The sequence below is a fragment of the Mugil cephalus genome, chromosome 15, assembly GCF_022458985.1.
Source record: "Mugil cephalus isolate CIBA_MC_2020 chromosome 15, CIBA_Mcephalus_1.1, whole genome shotgun sequence".
Classification (NCBI taxonomy): Eukaryota; Metazoa; Chordata; class Actinopteri; order Mugiliformes; family Mugilidae; genus Mugil; species Mugil cephalus.
Genome location: NC_061784.1, coordinates 14,163,185 through 14,173,809, shown reverse-complemented (window position 1 = coordinate 14,173,809; position 10,625 = coordinate 14,163,185). Strand labels below are relative to the sequence as shown.

Sequence of the window (10,625 nt, the reverse complement as noted above, 5' to 3'; positions counted from 1 at the left end):
AACCTTTAGTGTATATAACTAGCTAGCATAAGGTTGCATAAGGCTTGGTTAACTTCGAACTTCATTCATTTGTAAAGTGGTGTTGGGCGTTTTTGAAATCAGGGTACACATTAATGATTGTAGGTCTTCACAAACGTCAAAGAGAGACATTGACATTTACCTCACATAATATGTGAAGCCTGAGCACTGTGGCATATTTTAAGTTTTAACCCATTTTTATTCTCTGTTATTGCCACTTCTCTATGGGTGAATATTGGTTAGATGTAGCTAACTTAGGGCCCAACTAATCAGCGCAGCGGGACAGCTGTCATGGACCATTCCCTAGTTGGCCAGAGTCTCGTTACAGATCTGAAGCCAAAACAAGTAGAGCGCCCCCTAATGTCTGGCTGCAGTATAGGTCATAAGCTCCACCCCCTCCATGTTAGTGGGTGGGGTTTGGGCCAAATTAAGAAACTAAAATACACGTTTTTTTCAAGGATGGTTTCTGTCAATTTAAGTAGTTAATATAATATAATATATGTCCAAGTGTCAGTTTTTTGGATAAGTTTTGTTTTAGTTAGCTTTTTGATGCTATAGAAACAGAATGACTACCAGTTGCAATGCCAGCCGATCCATTAAATGTGCCCGTGTGACCGCGTAAGTTGTCAAAAGTTTGGCCGATGCAAGGAAGTGGCGACACGTCGTCCATATTTAACTGGTTTAAACCCCCTATATGTCCATAGCAAAGGAGCACTGAGGACCTAAACCACCCAAACTGCTCCATGCATGCTCACTTGGGCGGGTTAAGTGCAGGAAACAGATTCCTTGTATATGTGGACATGGACAATAAAGCTTCTCTGTTTACACATTGCTGCTAATATGAAAATAATGGTGATGTTCTTGATTTTGAAATTGTTCTGTGAACGGAGCCAGACCTCAAAAGTAGGTTTATTGTCCCATGTGCAGCCTGTGTAAATAAAGCTTCTGAATCCAGCAGAGAGAGGAGGGGAAGAAGAGGAAGGGTTAGAGTGTGAGTGTGTGTCTGTGTGTGTGTGTGCGTGTGATTCTTCCTGATGGGGTTAAGTGCACCGGGAGTGTGATGCAGTGATGGAAGGAGAATGAGAGGGATGAAAGAAGGAGAGAGAGAGAGATGGTGGGGAGGAAAAAAAAAAACGTGGAGAAATCCATTAGCTAATGGATGTCTTCAGTCTTGTCTCGTCAGGCTCGGTATTATCACTCAGACACACACACACGAAAAAAGGCAACAAGCCATCGAACTGGTATGGCTTATTTTTTTCGTGAATATTGAGTGCATTTGTCTCTCAAGCAAATCAACTTACTCACATCAAATGAAATCTAAAAAATGCGGATGTGAGTTCACATGGTAGAAATGTTTGTGTGTATTAATGTGTTTATTAATGTGTGTGTATGTGCGTGTTTAGTGTGTGTGTGTGTGTGTGCGCGCCACAAGACAGAAACTAATTGGTGTCAATAAGACATCTGTGGCTCCTCTTTGATTAAGCCCACGGGCTAGGAAGAGGAGAACAACACCTCACACTCTTTCTGCCTTTCCCACACTCATAGCCTGTGGCCATGCTGATAGCTAACTCCAGGCAGGGCCCATCTGTCTCATTACAGAAACGGGTCTCACCAGAGAATTAGTATTGTTTATGAACACACACACACACACACACACATGACCACACTGTTGGCAGCGCTGGTAGCCTTGCTCAACATCAGAGCTGCTGGAGACGGAAAAAGCTTGATGTGACAGAAAAACAGGGAAATAAAAAACAAAAAGAATTAAATAGTGAAACAAATTCACCAAGTGAGTAAATCCTCTCTTCCCTGTCTGTGAGTTTTACAACGTCTTGTGTAACAGTTTGACCCCAGAGGACCTCTCTAACTGTGTGATTTTACTGGAAGAGAAAGTTTAACATTTGAAGAGGGAATTCGGTGTCCTGTGAAAGTCATATTTCAGCCACGCTGTTTCACTTTTCACATTTGGATCTCTGGTTTTACTTTTTGTGTGCATGCTTCAGTTTCCATTGTTCTGATGACACTGGGAAAACCGCTGAAACTGTAGAAAGGTTTTTGAGAGTTCTGAAGAACTTTTCTGCAGATGACAAAAAACAAACATAAAAAATTGATTTTCGAAAAGAGTCCAAAGTGTCAGTTTTCATATTTTCGTTTTGCTGTGATTCACAGAGGTGCTTCGCTAAAATCGGTTTGCAGACAGATGCTTGAGGTAAAAGAAATGCATCAATATGCATTAATATTCAAGGTTGTACTGTAGCCGCACAAAAAAGCATTCACTCGTATGGGACGTTCAAATTCATAACAAGTAAATAGATTTTTTGTGTGTGTGTGTGTGTGTGTTTATTGGATCATAAATTATTTCAGTGACTTGGACCCTAACCGATCAAACCGTAACCTGCTGAATAAATAAATGATGGGGTTAAGTGTGAGGAACAGACTTCACTTCACCTGCTAGTAACTGTGAACTGTCATGAATGAAAGTGAACCTTGAACCGCCGCTCATCATTCAACAGTGAAAGTGTGGGCTGTGGTTTCTTTTCCGGCCAGTGGAAAGAAGTGGGCGGGGCTACGCTATAAATGCTTAACTGTCTGGAAAAGTGTAAAAGATTAGTTTTCAGTAATCAGAATGGTCAGATGATCATATACTGCGATGATTGTATTCTAGTGTGACACACTACAGGTGATAAAATAATAATAATGATAATAATAATAATAATAATAATAATAATAATAATAATAATAATAATAGCAGACAGAGTGAAAAACAAGCAGGAATTACTTAATTTAAGACACTACAGGTGAAAACGTAAAAAAATGTAACTACTGGATATCACAGTGAAACTTCTCCAGTTGATTACTTACACAAAAATACAATATTATAAGTTTTCTGTGAATTTATATTTGAATATGCAAATGAGGAGTTATCTACTTAAACACGTGTTAATTTGCATGTACAGTTCCAGAACAGAAATCTTAATAATGGCTAAAGTGAGGTTCAAAATTCTTGTTTCCTTTTGTTAACATATTAGATTTCCAGGTATTAACAGAGGGGATTTTGGATATCTCTTTTTATCACTCCATAAATCACAAAATACTGTCCAAAGAAATACATTTTTGTCATGTTTTTTTAGGAGTACAATGTTCTAAAAATCAAGCTCTGAATGTTATATTAAAATCTCTTCTGTAAATACCTGCAGAATGTAGTTAGGAGTAAAACTGTAAAGTTTGGTATGTGTAAGTGCTACTGAAGTGGAGTAGCTGGTTCTCAACTAATTTTGAGAAAACAGTTTTACATTGCAAAAGCATGTATATTTTTATTGGAAACCAAAACCACTCTTATCCTTCAAAACATATGATATAATCATATCAACATATATAATGATCAAATCTTCAATAAATTCATTCAAGTGTGAAACATGAATGATGATCCATTGCTGATCATCTCCCCCTTGTCTCCTTTTACCAAACGACAATTTGAGGCCAGATGAACTCAGATGAGTCTGACTTCCCCTCTCCTCTGCTTCATGTGCCTTTTCTTTGACTTTTCGTGCTAATTGGAGCTGTAATTTTCTTCTTGGAAAAAAGTCAGGAATCGAGAGTTAGAGTTTAGCTTCAGATCAGCATTTCTACTTTCATGACTGATCGCCAGTACAAAGGATGTGACCATATTTGGACCAGACAGACTTCTGCAAGAGAAAAGGAACTTCACATCAGTACCTCATATACCTCACATAGCCTATTTAGGAGTAAATGAATGGTGAAACACAGACAAAGTGTATGAAATAAACACCTAAACGTGCATTTGACATGTGAATAAGCAAAACTGCAAAAAATGTCAAAATGAATCTTTCCAGGTCACACCTATTTATGCTGGTTATGCGTAGTACTGAGCCTGACATTTGAAAGATTTCTAAACAGCTAAAAGGACAAAAAACTTTTACTGTGACGGGTCCAGATGTAAAGTCCTTCCATCCATCGACTGACTGGAGCTTTTCTGTGCAAAGTTTTCCTGTTCTCCCTGTTTCTGCCTGGGTTCTCTCCAGATACTCTGGTTTCTTCCCATCATGCTCGTTAGGTTCATTGGTGATTCTAAAGTGTGAATGTTTGTCTATATGCATTAGCTCTATAAAGGTTAGAAAACTCTCCTCTCAAAACTGCTTCAGTGCATCTCAGGTCCCTTGTTTGCACCAACAATATTTTGGTGTTTTCCTCTCGTTTCATTGGGCGTGAGAAATGGTCAAGGGCAACAAAAACACACATATTTTCACAGAGAAGAAAGAACTTTAATTAAATATAGTGAGTCAAAAAGTTATTTTACACTTCAAAGTTCAAAATAAAAAAAAAAAAAAATCAACATTATCATCTTTACAGTAGTTTCCTCTGAACTCGTCTCCTTCCTCCCACACTGATACAGCTGATAATGTGTGTATGAACGATGCCCATCGCTTTGAGCCTGAACGCAGACAAGCCACCATAAATGTTATTACCGTTGTTACACAAGTGCTTCGGATCTTAATTCCTTCAGCTATTTACTCCTGCCTGTACAGGTATTTATACATGTACTAAATAATAATAATAATAATAATAAAAAAATCCTTCAAATTTTAAACATCACATTTTTCTTTCAGAGGAAAAAAATCATGACACACACACACACACACTCCATCGCAGGCATTCTCACATGTAGACACAAACAGAAGAGTGGTCTCCAGACCCATATTTGAGATAAAATAAATAGGTGGCTCATTTTCTTAGGGGAAAGTGAAGGACGGAAGAAAAGGAAGACAGACGTACGTATTATTAATGTCGCAAAGAGGGAAATGAATAGAAGAAGGGAGCAGAGAGAGGACAGAAGACCGCGACTGAAGCAGGTCGCAGGAGAGACGAGACTTTTCCTTCATCGCTGTCAGCCTTCACTGGGCAAATTCAAAATCCATCACATGGAAGACAAACACAGATAATCAATGGTCATAGTTATATTCTCTACACCTACATAATGCAACAAAACGATGCTCGACAAGAATGATATGAACAACGACATGGCAAAATGATCCTATTATTTCCTTAATAAAAAAAACAAAGCAACAAAATAAAAACACCACGGCTTCTTTTAGTTTGATTGAAATTAGCAGTGGATGAATGGCTTTTAACAGACAGACACTATAATACAAAAAGAAATACGATGTATTCATGTAACATTCATTCATTCATATGAGAAAATAACATCTGGGCACGTTCAAGGGGTTTTCAGGATTCTTTTTTTCAGGGTTTCAATTATTTCTTTCTTCAGAAAACAAATGAACATTTTAAGACATTTTATTTGATACATTTTTCAGGTTCTCTAACAATTTCCCTTTTCCTTCATCCATGTTTTTGATAACCGCTTTACTCAGACTACGCTCTCACGCAGTCTTGTAGGACTCATTTCATTTAAAGAGTGTGGGATGTTAAATATTCTCCTCCATTTCCTCAGCAGTAACATCCAGGCTGCTGACGATCCAGATGCTAATGGATGCTATCTGCTAATACTAGCTAGGTTTTGTGTCCACCCACCTGTCAAATAACTCCTGTTTGAGGCAAATATTACAAACCTGAATGACAAACAAACAATAAGAATGTGTTTGAGAGCACTACCTGCTGTAGGTCTGAACGTTGGTGCTTTAATTAAGCTCTGAAAGACGTACAAATATGTATAGAACAGTGAGGAAACTGTGGCGTTAAGACTGTATGAACATCAATGTCTCAAATAAGGGCTTTGGCAAAATTTTCATAAATGAATTAAGACTGTCGAGCAACGCACACTGCTCGGCTGAAAGAGCAGCGGTGTTTTACAACCAACCGTCAGCTAGTTTTCACACACCGGGCATTTAAGACATGTCGCTGGCTAACTGCTCTGCGCTGCAAAAAAAGGTCCTTTATCTGCAGGATATAGAAAAATGATACCCCAGTTACAGAAAGATGTAAAAAATACTGAAAATTGTCCATCTTTAACAACAAAATGTCAGTTTTCTTGTTGTTGTATCTTATTATTGGAGGATCTCATAATAGTATTAGTACTAGTAAATAGGGGTTTAGTGTCGATAAAGATATTTAATTTTATTTTATTTTATTTTTTTTAAAAAACAACTTAGGTTTAGGAAATGTCTGGGTCAACTGCCTTTTGGTAGAAAACAGCAAATATATGGTAGTCCAATGTTTTTTTGACCCATCCATCCGCCCCAGCACAGACTGTCTTGCTCTATAACGGCATCACATGACCTCTTTTTTTTTTTTTAGTTTTCTTGTCATAATTACAGTCGTGTGATCACCAGCGGTCATATAAACAAACTATATGGCATTTAAGGGAGCCCGCTGATTGAAGCAGTTGTTTTTCTTGGGACGACAGTCTCAAACGTTTTCACTTTGGAGAAAAAAAAAATTCTTTTACTTGACTTTCTTTGCAGCGCAGCACATAAGACACACTTGAGTTGTCAATCAGGCCAGATCAGAGAGAAGGCAACTGAAGAAGCACAATCTGATTGGCCGGCTGATCACAGTAACAATGTTAAGTATCACAGCAAACCAAAAAAAAAAAAAAAAGAACAAAAAACAGATTAATATCTGTTCAGACAAAACTCAAGAAAGCAAATCTCACACAACAGAATCAAAGTGAAAATGGCAGCAGTCTTTTAAGACATGTTCCCCCTCTTACAGAGGTCGCCGTGGCCGTGTCCGACTCTAAAACAGATATGGTAACAGGGCCGATGGAGGGACTCGGTGGCAGTTATCGGGTCAAATCCTCAACAGTGAAGCTGCTGTTGGCGCCCAGCAACACACATAACTCCGTGCTTTCTTTTATGGCCTTTTTGCATTTAGATATTGTCAAATCTATCTTGATTTAGCACTGGAGCAAGTCTGACTTCTCTCTTAAATCTTGCACGGTGTAACTAAATAAGGCTGCTGTTTGTTAACTGACACATTTTATGTTCTCTTCACCTCCTGTTGACTGAAAGACTTGAACGTTGCAGAAATGGGAGCGCATGGGAGCAGCAGGGCGGGCATATATGAGGCGAGCTCAGAGTAAATTAAATGAAGCTATCTTACAGATACAGGCTTTCAGCTGAATGATTCGATGCAGAGGAGAAGCTCTCAGTGACAATGGCATGGATTTGGCGAAGAGAAGTGAAAGCGTGTGTCTGGCTTTGGCTCGTCTGTGTTGGCTGGATTTGACCCTTCACAAATCCCGTGACTCCTTCATCATCATCATCATCGTCGTTTTGACTCATCACTACCACCGTCGCCGTCAGATATTCTTCACATTATGTTCCTTCAGTAAAGACAAAACTTCATAAATAGAAAGTCCCTCATGTAAGTTACAGTTAGAAGATGATTATCACACGTTAACTGTTGCACGAAAGGAAAAAACAAATCACTCAAAGGAGGAAGTGGATTATCTCTCAAAATAAATACACTTCCTGTGTCCATGGAGAGTCATAATGTAGGCGTGGCAGTTCTCCTATAAAAGCATCAAGGTGTATAAAGTCTAAACAACTTATTTTCTTGCAAACAGTTTCTTTTTTTTTTTGTTTGTTGTTGTTGTTGTTGTTCTTCAGTTTTTCTTGCAGTTGTTCTTTGTTTTAGAAAGGGCCTGAGTTGGGTTTGTTCCTTCAGATCGGGACGGCTGCTTCCATCCCCGACCGGAGTCTCGACTCTCACCGAATCCTCCACGAGAGATCGGCGAGAGTGTGCTTGGTTCAACATACACGCGGTTTGCACACACACACACGCACACACACACACACAATCATGCACGCACACCTTTACATGGGTGGGACGATCATTCCTGGGATCGCTGCGGGGCGGAGGAAATGAGGAGGAGGAGAAGAAAGAGGGGGAGGAGGGGGAGAAAAGGAGAAGAAAAACTTTTAAAACACGGCCAAATATTTCCATCATCATAAAAAATTCCCTTGTAAATACATCAGCATGTTTTCCCATCTGTGCAGCTGTGTGACTGCAGCGACATTTAGAACATCAATAGACAAATAAATCAGCAAAACTGAGCAGAGACACATAAGCTGGCGATGCTGCGCGCACACACACACACAAAAACACACACACACATATTTAGTCCTGCGCAGCAACAGTTGGCGCGTTTTATTGTATGTTTGAATGTGTGCCTGACAGATTGCATCATGGCATGTGTTGTCTTTAAACCCGAGGGATGTGTGTGTCAACATGTGAGAAGCAGAGCTCAGCCCAAAAGTGACACACACACGTAGTCGCGTTTCCATCACTTCAGAGGACATTACATTGACTTCCATTCATTTCCTGCAGACTAACCACCCAACCATTAACTATTAGCTTCGCGCCCTAGCCTTCGCTAAACACATAAATCTGTCACTATGACATAAGCAACATGGGCCTACGCACACACACACACAAACATGCAGCAAACGGGATAAATATTTAAATAAACAGATTTCAATTTCACGGGGAATAAAAACTTTAAGAGAAAATTATTCCGTTTTAGTGCCAGCATGACTAAACTCTACAAAATGTATTGTTTCAGTCGAGTCTCCAGTTTTCTCTGTTTTCATCTACGGTGCGCACACACACACATACACAGACACACACACACCGTAGGGCAGGTACACTGACGGTATAAACTGTCAGGAGAGTCGAACAGCTGTCATTGTTGATCGCTCCCTAGTAAGCTGCCAGTGTGTGATCAACCAGTGTGTGTGACAGTGGAAAGCCTGTGTGTGTGTGTGTCTGTGTGTGTGTGTGTGTGTGTGTGTGCGTGCGTGCGCGTAGCACTAAGTGGGGTGTGTTTATTTCAGTTGTGCTTTGAGGCTACACTTTGAGTTCCCACACCCCCACACATACTCCCTCTACACACACACACACACACACACACACACGCACACACGCACACACACACACTGCTAAACAAAGTCAGTGATGTTGAGAAATAAAGTCTCTGTTCCAATATATATTTTTTTTCCTGTAAATTTCTAACTTCCTGCCTGTCTTCCCAGCCAATAGGAGGACAGGGAGGAGTTACCAGGCAACAAAACGACTCGACTTGCATCAGATCTGTATCTACGAGATGAGAGGTGGATGGAAGAATTGAGCAGGGAGATGACGGAGAAGAGAAAGAAAAAACTGATGAGAAAATGAAGTTTCATTCAGGAACATGTGAGGCATGACGAACCGAAGCGGAAATTAGTCGAAAGCTGCGAATGCGATTAGTCAACAGGGTTCGAAGGAGGAAAAACAGTAGAGGAACATACTTCAGGTGAAGGCCAGGCCTTGTAGAGAGCTGGCTGTTGAGTACTTGCTAGAGTCCACAAATGTTTGATCTGGTAGGAACGGAAAAAACGACAAAGGGAGGGTCAGAGGAACGAAAAGAGGAAAGGTTAGAAGTCAGGAGAAAAAGACGGGAGGGGAGAAGGAACAAAATAAAATCAATCCAAACAGTGAAGCAGCAGCAAAGACTCGGATAAAAACGATAAAACTGCTCTCGCCAAAATAAAAAATAAAATGACAGAAACTGAAACATGGCACAGGTGCCTTGTGTTAGAGATCTGAATGCTAATGCAAGCATGCTTATATGTTCACAATGAAAATGCTAACATGCTGCTGCGCTTTAACAGTTGATATTTGTTAGTATTATTTTTTATTAAATAAAGTTGGTGACGCTGTTAAAATTCTGCACCAAATTATCGATTCAGTGGCTTTTGTTGTGTTTCACTGACAGGCAAGAATAGGGCAACAGAGGAAAACCAGAGGATCAACAAAATCACATAAAATGCTAATCCACAGGTCTTCAACACTGGGTCTGCGACCCTTAGGGGGTCCGTGGAGGGACTGCAAGAGGGTCACAAAATCTTTGGTTGATTAGACATTTTTTATACTTACTACCCTACTGTTGCACGTTTGACATAATAATAATAATAATATTTGGACCTGTGTATTGTGTATTGAATAGCTTAACATTGAATGCAAAATGTTAATGATAATAATGTGCATTTATAAATAGCACTAGTTTAATATACAACACATATATTAGGGACGGGGTCCCTACTTAATCTCTCCATCAGTTTGAGGTCTTTGGCCTGAAAAATGCTGAAGACCCCTGTGCTAATCCGTACAGTGGACGTTGAGATACTGCAGATAAGACCAACTCTAAAGCATTTATCTGCCTTCTGTCTGATCAGATACAGCGAGAGGAGCTGGGTAAGGATATATGGATGGCGACACCGGCTCAAAACACTTTCAAAGATTCACCAGAGGAGCCTAAAAATCACCTGCTGGGGAAATCCTCCCTCTAATCATCTCGCTGACAGACTGGCATGGTAAATTACCTTGGAGCCCGTTGCCGTTGGCACTGGTGCAGGAGGGTGGAGGGGAGGACGAGGGCCGGACCACCGGAGCGAAGGCAGACTTCTGCTTGACGGCCGCTGACACCATGTTGGCCGGAGAGAAGGAGAAGACACCAGAAGAGGAGGAGCAGTTGGAGGGGAGGGAGGTGGAGGAGGCCATGGTGGGGCTGGATGGGACAACTGGAGGGACGAGAAACGCGGTTATGAGAGAGCTGCACGTTATACAGTATATGAAATGTTTCA

At 40.3% G+C, this 10,625-nt stretch overlaps 1 protein-coding gene across 3 annotated transcripts in view; it reads right to left on the bottom strand.

Moving 5' to 3' along the window:
- Positions 1-4,341: 4,341 nt before the first annotated feature.
- LOC125021188 (transcription factor COE1-A-like) overlaps positions 4,342-10,625 on the bottom strand; it is an 81,353-nt gene continuing 75,069 nt past the window's right edge. For 2 of the 3 annotated variants that reach the window (XM_047607144.1, XM_047607142.1), the window contains exons 15-17: positions 10,365-10,562; positions 9,291-9,359; positions 4,342-7,849 (exon numbers count right to left, since the gene is read on the bottom strand). In XM_047607144.1, the coding sequence (XP_047463100.1) occupies positions 9,292-9,359; positions 10,365-10,562 (266 nt within the window). In that variant the 3' untranslated portion in view covers positions 4,342-7,849; position 9,291. The remainder of the gene's footprint in view (positions 7,850-9,290; positions 9,360-10,364; positions 10,563-10,625) is intronic. The other variant, XM_047607145.1, reaches the window with a different exon arrangement.